Source organism: Rhinoraja longicauda, chromosome 4 (genome assembly GCF_053455715.1).
Source record: "Rhinoraja longicauda isolate Sanriku21f chromosome 4, sRhiLon1.1, whole genome shotgun sequence".
NCBI lineage: Eukaryota > Metazoa > Chordata > Chondrichthyes > Rajiformes > Arhynchobatidae > Rhinoraja > Rhinoraja longicauda.
The window spans coordinates 53,045,252-53,061,217 of record NC_135956.1 but is presented as its reverse complement, the minus strand read 5'-3'; the positions used below and the strand labels follow the sequence as shown (position 1 = coordinate 53,061,217).

Here is a 15,966-nt window from a genome sequence, read left to right as displayed (position 1 = left end):
AGATAATGGAAAAATTCTGAGGGAGAGGATTATTGATCATTTGGAAAGAAAGAGGCTAATCAGAAACAGCCACGGGCAGATTGTGTCTGACCAATTTAAATGTATTCTTTAAAGAGGTAACAAAGTGGATTGATGTGGGCAGGGCACGTGATTTACATGGATTTTGGTAAAGCCACTGTCAAAGTTCCGCATGGGAGACTGGTTCAAAAGTTTAGAGCTCGTGAAATCTAAGGCAAGTTAATAAACTGCACCGAAAATTAACTTGGGAATAAGAGTCAGAGATTGACGATAGAGAGTTGTTTTGCAATTCTATGCCCATGACCAGTGGTGTCCCACAAGGATTGATGCTGGGACCCTTGCTACTTGTAATAAATGTGAGGGACTATGATGTGGATGTGGGAGGCATTATCAGTTCTTAGATAGCACCGATTGGCAGGGTTGTTGATAGTGTGGAAGGTAGTCTTAGGCTGCACAGATAGATCGAAGTGTTGATGAAATGAACTGAAAGTGAAAGTGAACAGATAGTGAAGATGGTTATCAAAAATTACTACTTGATCAGTTGGGCAAGTGGACTAAGGTGTAGTTAATGAAGTTTGATGCTGATAAAGGTGAGATGTAGCATTTTCGGAAGTCAAACCAGGCCAGGATGTACACAGTGAATAGTAGGGCTCTGGAGAGTGTTGTAGAGCACAGGGATCTTGGAGTGCAGGTATATAATTCCCTGAAAGTGGCGTCACAGATAGATAAGATGATCGAGAAGACCTTTGGTACATTGGGCTTCATCAGCCAGAGTTTCGAGTAAAGAAATTTGGATTTTATGTTACAGTTGTACAGGTTGTTGGTGAGGCTACATTTGGAGTATAGTGTTCAGTTTTGGTCACGCTGCTATAGGAAGAATGTTGTCAAGCTGGAAAGCGTGCAGAGACTATTTGCAAGGATAGTGCCAGGACTTGAGGGCCTGAGCTATGGAGAGAGGTTGGGCAGGCTAGGACTTTATTCCTTGCAGCGCAGAAGACTGACAGGTGATCTTATAGAGGTGTATACAATCATGAGGGGTATAGGGTGAATGCACAGTATTTTAGCCAGAGGACATAGGTTTAAGATGAGAGGGGAAAGCTATAATAGGAACTTGAGAGGCAACTTTTTCACAGAGGTTGGTGGGTATATGGAACAAGGTAATTGGGCAGGTACTACAACAACATTTCAAAGACATTTGGACAGGTACATGGATAGGAAAGGTTCAGAGAGATATGGGCCAAACTTGAACAGGTTGGACTAGTGTAGATGGGGGCATCTTGGTCAACATGGGTAAGTTGGGCTGAAGGGCCTGTTTCCATGTTGTATGACTCTATGACCGTTAGGGTCTAGGTGTGTCTTTGAATTGCTTAAGCATAGAAGGCAATTGCCGGGAGATGGGATGAATATGGAAGGGTGCTCATTGGTCAGCATGGACAAATTGGACTGAATAGCCGATTTCCTTTCTGTGGCTCTATGTTTGTCTCTTTGACACTTCGTAACATTGCCTAACAGAAAGCATTAGTAATACAGCTTTGTATGGGTATAGCATTTAATCTGTGTTTGCTGACATCATAAAAATGATGAATGAAAATTCATAGCTGAGGAATAATATAATTATTAGTTATTTAGTAATTTTCACTTGTGTTGAATGAATACAGGACTGGTGGAGAGTTTTAATTGCTACTGTAGCCATTTCGCTCACTGTGTACCAGATTGCAGAGGAGTTCGTTGAAATCCACTCTTCAAATACAAAGTTTTCTCGCTGGAAGGAGTGGAGAGCCCAGGAAATAATGAAAGATCTAAACTTATGCCACCCACGATGGCCAGAGGTACAAAAGATCATGGATATTCTACAGGAAATGATATCTTAAACATTTGAAAAGCCTTTACAAGTAATTCCTTTAAAATAATTTGCAGCAGATAGGTTGTTAATTCCAAATAACTTGTTCAATTCTTGGTCAGTTTGTTCAACCAAGGAACAATGAGATCTGGGAGATATCAACCAATGTTTCATCCTGGCACACTGATCACATACATCTTAAAATTCAATGTTTTGAATGACTTTGAAATATGTTTTCACTGGAAAAGACGGATCAGACTTCTGTACACAATTGCAGAGAAACCAACAGATTGCAGGAAATCATCTTTATAGAATTGGATTTATAAACAAATATGTTTCAAAAAAGTTATTTAAATCATTTAACTAGCATGTCATCAGATACTTTATCTTCATAATGATTAAAAAAAAAAAAAATTCTGCTCAAAATTTGATGTTCACCTTCAAAACATCATATTTCATCCCTAATTAGTTTAGTTTAGTTTACAGCGCGGAAACAGGATCTTTGGCCCACTGAGTCCATGCCGACCAGCGATGCATGCACATTAACACTACCCACACCAGGGACAACTTTACATTTATACATTTATATCAAGCCAATTTACCTACAAACCTGTATGTCTTTGGAGTGTGGTTCGAAACCAAAGATCTTGGATAACACTCAAGCGGTCACGGGGAGAATGTACAATCTCCGTATAGACAGCACCCCTAGTCAGGATCGAACCCGGGACTCTGGCACTGAAAGCGCTGTAAGGTAGCAACTCAACCGCTGCGCCACCGTGCCGCCCTAAATTCGAGAATAGGATGGAACTGTTTATTGCTACTAACAGCATGCAACCAAAATGATTTTTCCATACCTCGGTACACGTGGCAATAATAAACTAAACGAAACTAAACTCTATTGGCAGGAGGAGGCGTATCTCAAGAAGCAACTGAGTGCACTAGATGACCTGCATCCCCACTATTTCAATGATTTTTGGTAAGGATATTGACCAAAGTTTTCTTCTAATTGTACAATATGCATGAGTTTGTCATTAAATGTTGTCTTCAGTTAGTTGCTATTTATTTGTGGACTGAAAGCAAAGGCCCACTCCTGTTGTAATTGGGGAAAAAGCAACAGAAAATGACAAAAGTGGCTATTATTTTTTTAATTTATCCCAGGGAATATGTTGATGCTGCTACTGTAGCATTATTAGGTGCCTTTATTGGTATTATCATATCATATCATATATATACAGCCGGAAACAGGCCTTTTCGGCCCACTAGGGACAATTTTTTTTTTTTACATTTACCCAGCCAATTAACCTACATACCTGTACATCTTTGGAGTGTGGGAGGAAACCGAAGATCTCGGAGAAAACCCACGCAGGTCACGGGGAGAACGTACAAACTCCTTACAGTGCAGCACCCGTAGTCAGGATCGAACCTGAGTCTCCGGCGCTGCATTCGCTGTAAAGCAGCAACTCAACCGCTGCGCTACCGTTTTAGATGTCCAATTACAAGAACACATTGTACCTATTGACCTTGGCATTTGCAAAGGATGTACCAATTGTTTCTAGCATGTTTCCTCAGAAGGGGTAGAGTTTGAGGTTGGTGGAGGAGTAACAGGGCCTTCTGGTTACTATGACAAACAGTTCCTGTTGAGCTATTGCAGGACTTTAAACAGATTTGATCTAATCTTGTACAGTTCACTTTACATGGCTTCCATGGGTGAAAAAGACAACAGCCTAGCTCTTACGAATACAGAATCCTCACTGAGACAACCAGGAAATATAAGTTGGATTGAGATCGTTTACTCAGTAAAGTAATGGAATGGAAGGGTAAATAGATTATGAGAGCAATAAAGGTGTTATATTAAAAGTTTAAATAGACATTTAATGCTCTTAAAAATCTCCAGCTCTAAATTCGGAAAGAATGAGATTCCACTCACGCTCAGACAATTGACACTGAAGTAATTAATTACAAGTGATGACATTGTTAAAGATTCATAAACACCTGAATGCACTACCCCTAACTTTTGTCCAACTTGGGTAAGTGCTCCAATTCATGCTATTATAAGTGAGCAGATCTTCCATTGCCCTAAATCATTGGGTGCCCATCTGTAGGTATGCTTTGTATCAGGGGCCACTTTGGAAGTCTTCCAATGGGAGCCCAGCCTCCTGCACTACAGCATGGCTGCGTGTGGCACAGGGGCAGTGTTAGTGCAGGCAGTGGGCTGCACTCGCAGAATGGTCTCATCAACCTGTGCGTCTCCTATTTACCCTGTATAAGTGTTGGTGTTAAGGATAAAATCTGTCCCATTGATTTAGATGTTGAGCCACTGCATTATTAATTATTGTACATTTATTGTTCCATTATTGCATTAATGGGCCTGTAAAACTGCAGCATGTTTGGCAATCAAACATTATTGACTCTTGGCTACACTTAAATTGAAATCTAAACAAAATATGACTATACAATTCCTGTCTTTAAATTTGCTAATGATACCTTCATTGATGGATGAATAACGGGTAACAATGTCAGAATAGACAAACAAGTTTGATAATTCAATTGATTTGTGCCAGAACAACATCTTGCTCTCAGCGTAAGTACGACCAACAACCTGATTGTTGACTTCAGGAAGGGAAAGTTGAGGATCCATGAATCTGTCTTCATCGATTGAATGGCGGTGGAGTCAACAAGTTCAAGTTCCTAAGCGTGCAGATTTCTAACGAACTGTCCTGGGCCCAGCACATTGATGCAATCATGAAGGGAGCTCATCATCACGTCTACTTTCACAAAAGAATGAGGGGATTTTGTACCTTGCCAAATACTCTATTGAACTTCTACAGGCTATAGCACTGACTGATTGTATCATGACCTAATTCGGTAATTCGAAAACTTCGGAGCAAATGAGGCTACAGAAAATGGTGGGCATTGACTGACGCATCATGGGTATTGATTTGTTGTATTAATTATGTTTAGAGATACAGTGTGGAAACAGGCCCTTCGGCCCACCGTGTCCATACCGACCAGCGATCACCCGTACACTAGTTTTATCCTACAGACTAGGGCCAATTTACAGAAGCCATTTAACCTACAAACCTGTACGTCTCGGGAATGTGGGAGGAAACCGGAGAACCTAGAGAAAATCCACACAGTCACAGGGAGACCGTACAAACTCTGTAAGACAGCAACTGTAGTCGGCATCGAACTCGGGTCTCTGGCACTATAAGGCTGCAAATCTACCACTGTATTATTGATTATTGTATATATTTATTGTTCTGTTATTGCATTAATGGGCCTGTAAAACTGCAGCACGTTTGGCAATCAACACTGTTGACTCTTGGCTGCACTTAAATTGAAATCTGAACAAAATATGACTCTTTAGTTCATCTACAGTGATTTACATCACTGACATGACTGTATCATTTTGTTTTCAGGAATTTGTTTGATTGGTTGGTCTATCTGTTGCTCTTTACTTTGATTGGAACTTATGCAGCTGATCTGTCAATGTCTAATGATACTATTCATACAACCCATATTCGACTTTGTGCAGTAACAACCATATTTCTTTGGTTACGAGTCATGAAACATGTACGAGCAATCAGGTATGGAACTCCCTTGGTGCTTCTTTTCATTTGAATGATGCAACAACAAAATCTGTGACTTTTCATCCCTTCCCCTCACTTTGCAACACTCATTCCAAGATGCAAAAGGTAATGTGGGGAATTTTCACCATGCTTTCTACTACATCCATTTATCTTATTAAAATCTTAGGCAAGTATAAATTTTATACCGCAGCTAAATTTTATTTCTAAAAATGTAAAGATTTGGTTTTTAACTTTTTTAGAGGTGCCAGTTCACTGTACTTGTGCATAATGTCACAAAATAGCACTGGTCATTGCTGCCTAGTCAATCAAAATGCATGAAACACATTTGTTAATGCAAAATATTTTCCAAGCAAAATCTTTGAACCGTCAAGCACTAAGGTTGCTCTGCAACTTTCAGCTGCACATGTAGACACACATTCACATTTGCTTCTAGACAATCAAAATTTATTAAAAAATACGGCATTTAAAGATATACCAATGTACGCAATACTCAGTGGGCTGAGTCAGAAGAAAGGGCATGATGAGGAAAGCAAGGTGAACAAGGCCGCTTTCATCACAGGTGAACAGCATCTAAGTCATTGAAGTGTTGTTCATGAAATGGAGCAAAAATGAGACAAATGTTGTACAATGGGTACAAAGAATTATGTAACATTAATATTAAGGGGTGGGCCATTTAGAACTGAGATGAGGAAAAACTTTTTCAGTCAGAGAGTTGTGAATCTGTGGAATTCTCTGCCTCAGAAGGCAGTGGAGGCCAATTCTCTGACTGCATTCAAGAGAGAGCTAGATAGAGCTCTTAAGGATAGCGGAGTCAGGGGGTATGGGGAGAAGGCAGGAACGGGGTACTGATTGAGAATGATCAGCCATGATCAAATTGAATGGCAGTGCTGGTTCGAAGGGCCAAATGGCCTCCTCCTGCACCTATTGTCTATTGTTTATTATCTATTTGCAACTTTTCCTCTCTTTCCCTCATTTTGCAACAACTTTCTCCTGGAGTCAGGGGCAAGAAATATAATGTTCATCTGCTCCATTATTCATCCGGTTCTTGTCTGATTATGGATCAACATAATTTTTTCTGCATTATCCCCATACCCTTTGGTTCCCTTGATGTGCAAAAGACAATCAATCTCTATTGAATGAATTCAGAACAGAACCGCTTTCTCCTTTCAGGTCTCATGTAATCCTTGTCAGTCCATTCTCAGTGCCTTTATATTCCTATTTATATTTGGATACTAGGACAGTTCTGGTACGAGTGAGTTCCAAATAAAATGTAATGTGTTTAATGTTACTCTGCTGTTCAATCCTAAGTAAAAGTATTTCCTTACAGTCCTGTCACTAGTGCTGCTACTTTGAATGGCGTGTGTGTATATTATATATATAATTATATATTATATATATATATTGGATCTCTTTGCTCTTCTTTAACATTATTCAAGTAGTTTGTGGCCAACAAAACTATGACTCTTATTTATACTTATTTCTCCTGTAACATTATTACTTTTCTGGTGCAGAGCCCTGGGACCTTTTATAGTGATGCTCGGAAAAATCATGGTGGATCTCCTCAAGTTCCTTTTTCTTTATGGAGAGTTTTACATTCCTTTCGCGTGTGCCTTTTGGATAATCTTTGGTGGTAAGTCTTTTGTTTGCCTGCAGATTATTATATGACTATTGAATTTTATCATTTGATTAGAACCTGGGAGGAATAAAGTCTCTTCTAACAAACCATATATGTTTCTGAATATTTTTTGGAGGTACAGATGAAGCTACAGAAGAGTGTAGGCTCAAAACAAACATTCCCTGTGAATATGGTTCACTGGAGGATTATTAACATGTATTCTTCTTTGCACGTTAAAGGGCAATTTCAACCCTGTCACTTGAACACTGAAAACTACACGTTATTAAGCATTGTAGAATCATGACTCACCTGTAAGCTATGCTTATTTAAAAATGTAGGGATATAAGAGAGATGTTAATGAATTTATCTGAAGTGGAGAGGGGGTTGAAGTGCGTGTGCGAAGTGGAGGAGGAATGATGTGGGAGGGAAATAATGGTTCTATGTATTTCTGGTCTCCACTGAATTAAAGGGACACGGCTCATGAGTTCCCAAGTTATCACAGTTCGCCTTCGTACTTGCCCTTCGGAATAGGAGTGGGTCGAGTATGTGTCCTGCATATATACTGTGGGGAGCAGCTACCCCAATCCTAGGGTTGCTTTTTGGGTTGCAGGTCTTTTTGGGCCTTCAGAACTTTGGACTTCTCTGTTCCCATAAGGCTTTTAAGTGAACCTCGGTTCCTTTTGTTGGAACAGAATGTCTCTCCAATAATACCAATGACCCACCATCAGAAATTGTAGCAATGTTGGCAGCTTCTACTTTGGAATTGAGAACAATGTTAGTGGAATGGGACCAGAGAACCTAAGCCCATAAGCGAATAGCCACAGATGACACAAATAATTGTTGACAGCATTTTCTGATGCATAATCTTTTTCCTTGACATTTTTTTGCATACAGGCCTTGTACCAAATATGGTAACTATACCCCAGATGCTTTTTACTGTATTTCGGATAACACTGGTTGATGATTATGGATTTGATGAGATGTATGCCATAGATCCAGTCATGGCATATTTGCTCTGTGGAACATTCCTCGGTGTGTCGAGCATTCTATGTATCAATCTTCTCATTGCATTGCTTTCAGACACGTTCCAAAGGTACATAACAAAAATTCTGACATTTCTTGGTATTATGCAGGGTAAATGCATGCTCGAGGTACTATTAGATATAGACAATAGGTGCAGGAGGAGGCCATTCGGCCCTTCGAGCCAGCACTGCCATTCAATGTGATCATGGCTGATCATTCTCAATCAGTACCCCGTTCCTGCCTTCTCCCCGTACCCCCTGACTCCGCTATCCTTAAGAGCTCTATCCAGCTCTCTCTTGAATGCATTCAGAGAATTGGCCTCCACTGCCTTCTGAGGCAAAGTAGAAGCAGACCTATATATGGAACATAGGTGCAATAGGAGCAGCACAATAGGATTCTGAATCATTGGGGTAGGTAGTCTTCCTGATCAAATCGATGCTGTCTTGTTGAATGTTTACAGGATAATACCAAAGAACCAAGTTTACCAGTAGTCCCTGTTATGGTATAGCACATCACCATAGATCATTGCAAGTGTGCAAACTATCATCAACACACTTCATTACAGTTCATTCCAGGAAATTCAGTGAACAAAGTTGAGAAAAAATAGTGGATGAAATATAATGCTCAATGGAATTGACCAAAAAGGATCCAGAGATGCTGCCTGAGTTACTCCAGCATTTTGTGTCTATCTTCGGTATAAACCAGCATCTGCAGTTCCTTCCTACACAGGGCAATTGAGTCGCCTTTCCACAGCAATTGAGTCGCATTTCCACAGCTATTTGCAGGGCAGGCAGGGGGTAAAGATGGTAGGGAGTTAAGGTCAAAAGAGAATTTTCTCCTGAATGTCACGACTGGTGCCCTTTTGATCTAGCGCACCTATTCACGTCAACCATTTACTGCCAGATTTTACAGTCAGGTATTCTGTTTGGAAATAATCCCTTGGAAGGGTACTATCCACATGGAAGACGGCCTACGTAAAATGGAGTTGAATAGCATCTTCATTCAGGATATATCCTCTCACTTCCATGAGGCTTCCTAAAGGACTGAAGAAGGACCAGATAATGGATAAATATTGCGTGCTCTTGCATTAATTAACAACTTCAGATGCAGGGACAGATCTTTCCCAACTACCAGTGCTGGCCTATTGTCCTGGCGTCTTATCTTGGAAAAATTGTTCCAAACAAATCATGCTTGTGAAATTGAGCAGTCCATTCTGTTCTAGTGACTGCATAGTGGTGTTATGTTAGGGAGCCTTAGAAAACGGTTGGATGTAGTAGCTTAGAGAGCATTGACGCATTAGAGTGAATTAAAAGAAGGGAGTAAGTTAACTTCCTTTTATCCACCTATGCCACATCTGCGCCCGAGATGAGGTGTTCCATGCCAGGTCATCGGAGATGTCCTCATTCTTTAGGGAACGGGGGTTCCCCTCTTCCATTTGGATGAGGCCCTAACTAGGGTCTCCTCGATATCCCGCAGCTCCGCTCTTGCTCCCCCTCCCCCCATTCGTAACAGGGACAGAGTCCCCCTTGTTCTCACCTTCCACCCTTTCAGCCGTCACATACAGTACATAATCCTCCAACATTGTCATCACCTCCAACGGGATCCTACTACTAGCCGCATCTTCCCATCTCCACCCCTTTCCCGCTTTCTGCCGAGACCATTCGCTCTACAACTCCCTTGTCCATTCCCACCCAAACCACCACCTCCCCAGGTACATTCCCCTGCAACCGCAACACCTGTCCCTATACCTCCCCCCTCGACTCCGTCCAAGGACCCCGACAGTCTTTTCGGGTGAGGCAGAGGTTCACTTGCACCTCTTCCAACCTCATCTACTGTATCCACTGTTCCAGGTGTGGACTCCTGTATATCGGCGAGACCAAGCGCAGGCTCGGCAATTGTTTCGCTAAACACCTCCGCTCAGTCCGCCTACCTGATCTCCCAGTTGCTCAACACATTAATTCTGCCTCCCATTCCCACACTGACCTTTCTGTCCTGGGCCTCCTCCATTGTCAGAGTGAGGCCCAGCGCAAATTGGAGGAACAGCACCTCATATTTCGCTTGGGCAGCTTACACCCCAGCAGTATGAACATTGACTTCTCTAACTTCAAGTAGCCCTTGCTTTCCCTCTCTCCATCCCCTCCCCCTTCCCAGTTCTCCGACCAGTCTTACTGTCTCCAACTACATTTTATCTGTGTTTGCTTTGTTGTTACCTTCTCCCAACTAACGAGGATCTATTCTACATTTTTCTTAATCTCGATTCTCTTTGTTCTGTTTTAGCTCCTTATACTTCCTTATCTATACACTTCCTTATCTATGTACCGCTCACTCCCCTGACATCAGTCTGAAGGGTCTCGACCAAAAACGTCACCTATTCCTTCTCTCCAGAAATGGAGTTACTCCAGCAGTTTGTATCTATCTTCGATTTAAACCAGCATCTGCAGTTCCTTCCTACTTAACTTCTTATCATGGTGTGGCAATTTATGTAAGGTCTGTCAGAGTTGAAGTTCTTTACAGTAGGCTGAAAAAAATTAGGAGGCGCAAATGTAGAACTTTAAAATGATGGGGAAGATATAATATAAATTTTAGATGGATATTTGAATTCAATCAATAATTGGGAAGTTTAGGAAACAGATTCAAATTTATCATGGAATATTTGAGCCAACAACTTTTTTTCCAAATATCTGCTAATGCATTTAATGAAAGGGTCAATTGACTTTCTCAAAAAACATCTGGAAAATTATTTATAAATAGATTGATGGTTAAAAGGGTAAATGGTTAAATTATGGGAACATATATTGTGCATGTGTGTTTATTCACAAAATGCTGGAGTAACTCAGCAGGTCAGGCAGGATCTCGGGAAATCCCTTGTGCATGCACATCCCTTGTGCATGCGTGTGTGTGTTCTTCTGAGGTGTTTTTTTTTGTTGGTGTTTACTGATGCTCCTATGAATTACCTTGGGAGATTTTACAACAAAGATGACATTATAAATGCAATTCTTTGGGGGATAGGATTGAAAAGTGGCAGCATGAATAGATATTTTGGATTATTGCAGAATTTTGCCTCAAATGAATAACTGGGGGTATGGTGAGGTGAGGTGAGCAGAATCTAGGACATGGTAGATTTTATACTTCCTTAGGGGGAGAACGAGGACTTTTGACCAATGCTTTCTTGTATTTGTCACGGATATTCTGGGTGTGCATCTGATTATTCATGGTTCTTATTTCAGAGTGTATGACAACGCAAATGCTAATGCAGCCATGCAACAGGCTAGTATTATACTGTATGTTGAAGACCATCTCAGTAAGAAGAAAAATAATGCATTTCAAGAGTTTATACACACATCATGTGCACCTTTAGAGATATTCTTTGATGATGATATTACACAAGATCAAGAAGGTGATCTGAAAAAAGTCACCATTCAGATAAAGGTAATAAGAATCTTCTGATGTAACTGTATTTTGTCAAATCAAATGCACTATAACCTGAACCATAAAGTGCAATAAGAGAAATTAAATATTTTTGGGTACTTTTAACAAACAACAATCTCAAGTCCAAACTAAAGGGACAAGGAGGTGAGGGTTTGTTTTCAGACATCTTGTATGAAGTATGATATATGAACATTTGAATCCAGTGTTTTAAGTCCTGAAATTGAAAGGAGGCTTTAATGAAGCGACCATGAACCTATCAGAAGTTGGAAACATATCACTGGTTTACTGTTGTCCTACGGATCTAGAACAATTCATTTAGTTCTTAACTATCTTCTGTAGTGGTCTAAGTGTTCTAAAATCATGACTGACCTATAGAAAAACAATGGAAAGCACATAGGATGGATGTAGTCTGAGCTGAGGGTATATGGGGATTGGTGGGGAGGTGATGGAGTGATTTAGGAGAGAATGGTTCAGTCTGTTTCTAATCCCAACTGCATCAAGGGGGCAAAGCTTAAGAGTTCCAGATTGTGGCCAGAAAATAATTTGGTTGTATAAAATCACTATACACTCCCAAAAGGAAGTATTCTAACTGTTTATCAATGTTACAGTGGAATGACAAATAATGTCTCTCTTGTTCATGCTGTCTTTATTTCAACAAACAATCATTCAGTATTTCCTGGAAGCAGCTCGTTATCTGTGCTCACTACTCATTTATAGTTTAGCAGTATTGAGGCAGATCCTTCAGCCCAACTCGTCCATACCAACTAAAGTTTTCTGTTAAGCTAGTCCTGTTGTGTTTGATAAATATCACTGTAATTTTTCCTGTCCATGTACTGGTCTATATATCTTTTAAATGTTTTTATTGTATCTGCCTTAACTGCTTCTCCTGGCTGCCGCTCCATTTCACCACCCCACTGTGTGCCTCTCAGGTCCTCTTTAACATTTTCCGTTTCACTTTAAACCTGTGCCCTCTAGTCTTATTCTTCCATACCCTGTGAAAAGATCGTGATTATAAATTCAGTCTGAAGAAGGTCAGTCGACCCGAGACATCACCCATTCCTTCTCTCCTAGATGCTGCCTGACCTGCTGAGTTACTCCAGCATTTTGTGATACCTGTGATTATATATTCCATCTATGCTCCTCATAATTTTATAAAAATTGATAAGGTCACCCCTCAGCCTCCTTCACTCCAGGGAAAACTGTCCCAGCCTATCAAGTCTCTTGATATAACTGAAGCCCTCAGGTTCTGGCAACATCCTTTCTGCTGTCTCTAACTTAGACATATTGTTCTTGTAGCATGTCAATCAGAACTACATTTAATAGTCCTGGTGCATTCTCACCAACGTATTGTACAGCTGTAACGTTATGTCCCAACTTCTGTAATCAGTGCCCTACAGATGTAATCATGCCTGCCATACACCTTCTTCATCATCTTGTCGTCACTTTCAGGGAATTATATACTATACCCCAAATCTCTCCACTCCACAACACCCACCCAAGGCTCTGCCTTTTATAGTGTATCTCCTGCCTTGGCTTAACTTCCCAAAATGCAACACTTCGCAATTGTCTGAATTAAATTTCATCTGCCATTTCTTTGCCCACTATTCCAATTGATCTAAATGCCTGTAGGTGTCTTTGTAGGTGTCTTTGGCCCTTTTAATACCTTTGTTCAGGTTTGACCTGGCCACACTGTATGGCTGAAGTGTCACCAGATTTAAAGGCATTTAAAGGCATTGTTGCGTGCCCTCAACAGGTTCTGTACTTCCTTATTCTTCCAGGGTTTCCGGTTTGGGAACATCTTTATTTCCTTGTCCTCCGTGACATTCTCCACACAGCAGTTGATGTAGGAGAGCACAGTGGCTTTAAACTAAGTAGTGGGGGGGAGGGGTTAACAAATTGTGAATATGAAGATGAGGTAAAAGGGAATACAGGAGATATTGCAAAAGACTCTCGGAAGAATGGGAACAGAAGTTCTAGAGGGGAAAAGAAATTAAGGGCAGGGCCAATTGTGACCGATGTGTGAGGGGAGGTAAATACAGAAGTTAAAGTGCTGTACTTAAATGCGCGTAGTATAAAAAATAAAGTGGATGAGCTTGAGGCTCAGTTAGTCATGGGCAAGTATGATGTTGTAGGGATCACTGAGACATGGCTACAAGAGGACCAGGGCTGGGAACTGAATATTCAGGGGTACACAACGTATAGAAAAGACAGACAGGTGGGCAGAGGGGGTGGGGTTGCTCTGATGGTAAGGAATGATATTCATTCCCTTGCAAGGGGTGACATAGAATCAGGAGATGTTGAATCAGTATGGATAGAAATGAGAAATTGTAAGGGTAAAAAGACCCTAATGGGAGTTATCTATAGGCCCCCAAACAGTAGCCTCGACATAGGGTGCAAGTTGAATCAGGAGATAAAATTGGCGTGTTAAAAATGTAATGCTACGGTGGTTATGGGAGATTTCAACATGCAGGTAGACTGGGAAAATCAGGTTGGAAATGGACCCCAGGAAAGAGAGTTTGTAGAGTGCCTTCGAGATGGATTCTTAGAACAGCTTGTACTGGAGCCTACCAGGGAGAAGGCAATTCTGGATTTAGTGTTGTGTAATGATCCTGATCTGATAAGGGGACTAGAGGTAAAAGAGCCATTAGGAGGCAGTGATCACAACATGATAAGTTTTACTCTGCAAATGGAAAGGCAGAAGGGAAAATCGGAAGTGTCGGTATTACAGTATAGCAAAGGGGATTACAGAGGCATGAGGCAGGAGCTGGCCAAAATTGACTGGAAGGAGGCCCTAGCAGGGAAGACGGTAGAACAGCAATGGCAGGTATTCCTGGGAATAATGCAGAGGTTGCAGGATCAATTTATTCCAAAGAGGTGGAAAGACTCTAAGGGGAGTAAGAGACACCTGTGGCTGACAAGGGAAGCCAGGGACAGCATAAAAATTAAGGAGAGGAAGTATAACATAGCAAAGAAGAGTGGGAAGACAGAGGATTGGGACTCTTTTAAAGAGTAATAAAAGTTAACTAAAAAGGCAATACGGGGAGAAAAGATGAGGTACGAGGGTAAACTAGCCAATAATATAAAGGAGGATAGCAAAAGTTTTTTTAGGTACGTGAAGAGGAAAAAAATAGTCAAGGCAAATGTGGGTCCCTTGAAGACAGAAGCAGGGGAATTTATTATGGGGAACAAAGAAATGGCAGACGAGTTAAACCGTTACTTTGGATCTGTCTTCACTGAGGAAGATACACACAATCTCCCAAATGTTCTAGGGGCCGGAGAACCTAGGGTGATGGAGGAACTGAAGGAAATCCACATTAGGCAGGAAATGGTTTTGGGTAGACTGATGGGACTGAAGGCTGATAAATCCCCAGGGCCTGATGGTCTGCATCCCAGAGTACTTAAGGAGGTGGCTCTAGAAATAGTGGAAGCATTGGAGATCATTTTTCAATGTTCTATAGATTCAGGATCAGTTCCTGTGGATTGGAGGATAGCAAATGTTATCCCACTTTTTAAGAAAGGAGGGAGAGAGAAAACGGGTAATTATAGACCAGTTAGTCTGACATCAGTGGTGGGGAAGATGCTGGAGTCAATTATAAAAGACGAAATTGCTGAGCATTTGGATAGCAGTAACGGGATCATTCCGAGTCAGCATGGATTTACGAAGGGGAAATCATGCTTGACAAATCTACTGGAATTTTTTGAGGATGTAACTAGGAAAATTGACAAGGGAGAGTCAGTGGATGTGGTGTACCTCGACTTTCAGAAAGCCTTCGACAAGGTCCCACATAGGAGATTAGTGGGCAAAATTAGGGCACATGGTATTGGGGGTAGGGTACTGACATGGATAGAAAATTGGTTGACAGACAGAAAGCAAAGAGTGGGGATAAATGGGTCCCTTTCGGAATGGCAGGCAGTGACCAGTGGGGTACCGCAAGGTTCGGTGCTGGGACCCCAGCTATTTACGATATACATTAATGACTTAGACGAAGGGATTAAAAGTACCATTAGCAAATTTGCAGATGATACTAAGTTGGGGGGCAGTGTGAATTGTGAGGAAGATGCAATAAGGCTGCAGGGTGACTTGGACAGGTTGTGTGAGTGGGCGGATACATGGCAGATGCAGTTTAATGTAGATAAGTGTGAGGTTATTCACTTTGGAAGTAAGAATAGAAAGGCAGATTATTATCTGAATGGTGTCAAGTTAGGAGGAGGGGGAGTTCAACGAGATCTGGGTGTCCTAGTGCATCAGTCAATGAAAGGAAGCATGCAGGTACAGCAGGCAGTGAAGAAAGCCAATGGAATGTTGGCCTTTGTAACAAGAGGAGTTGAGTATAGGAGCAAAGAGGTCCTTCTACAGTTGTACCGGGCCCTGGTGAGACCGCACCTGGAGTACTGTGTGCAGTTTTGGTCTCCAAATTTGAGGAAGGATATTCTTGCTATGGAGGGCGTGC

General features: G+C 41.3%; 1 protein-coding gene across 1 annotated transcript in view; it reads left to right on the top strand.

The window, feature by feature from the left end:
- The window catches only part of LOC144593018 (uncharacterized), a 62,677-nt gene that overhangs the window by 34,816 nt on the left and 11,895 nt on the right, over nt 1–15,966 (top strand). Inside the window, exons 13-18 of the mRNA XM_078398433.1 lie at nt 1,677–1,847; nt 2,764–2,834; nt 5,278–5,445; nt 6,960–7,078; nt 7,958–8,156; nt 11,314–11,515. Of these exons, the coding sequence (XP_078254559.1) occupies nt 1,677–1,847; nt 2,764–2,834; nt 5,278–5,445; nt 6,960–7,078; nt 7,958–8,156; nt 11,314–11,515 (930 nt within the window). The remainder of the gene's footprint in view (nt 1–1,676; nt 1,848–2,763; nt 2,835–5,277; nt 5,446–6,959; nt 7,079–7,957; nt 8,157–11,313; nt 11,516–15,966) is intronic.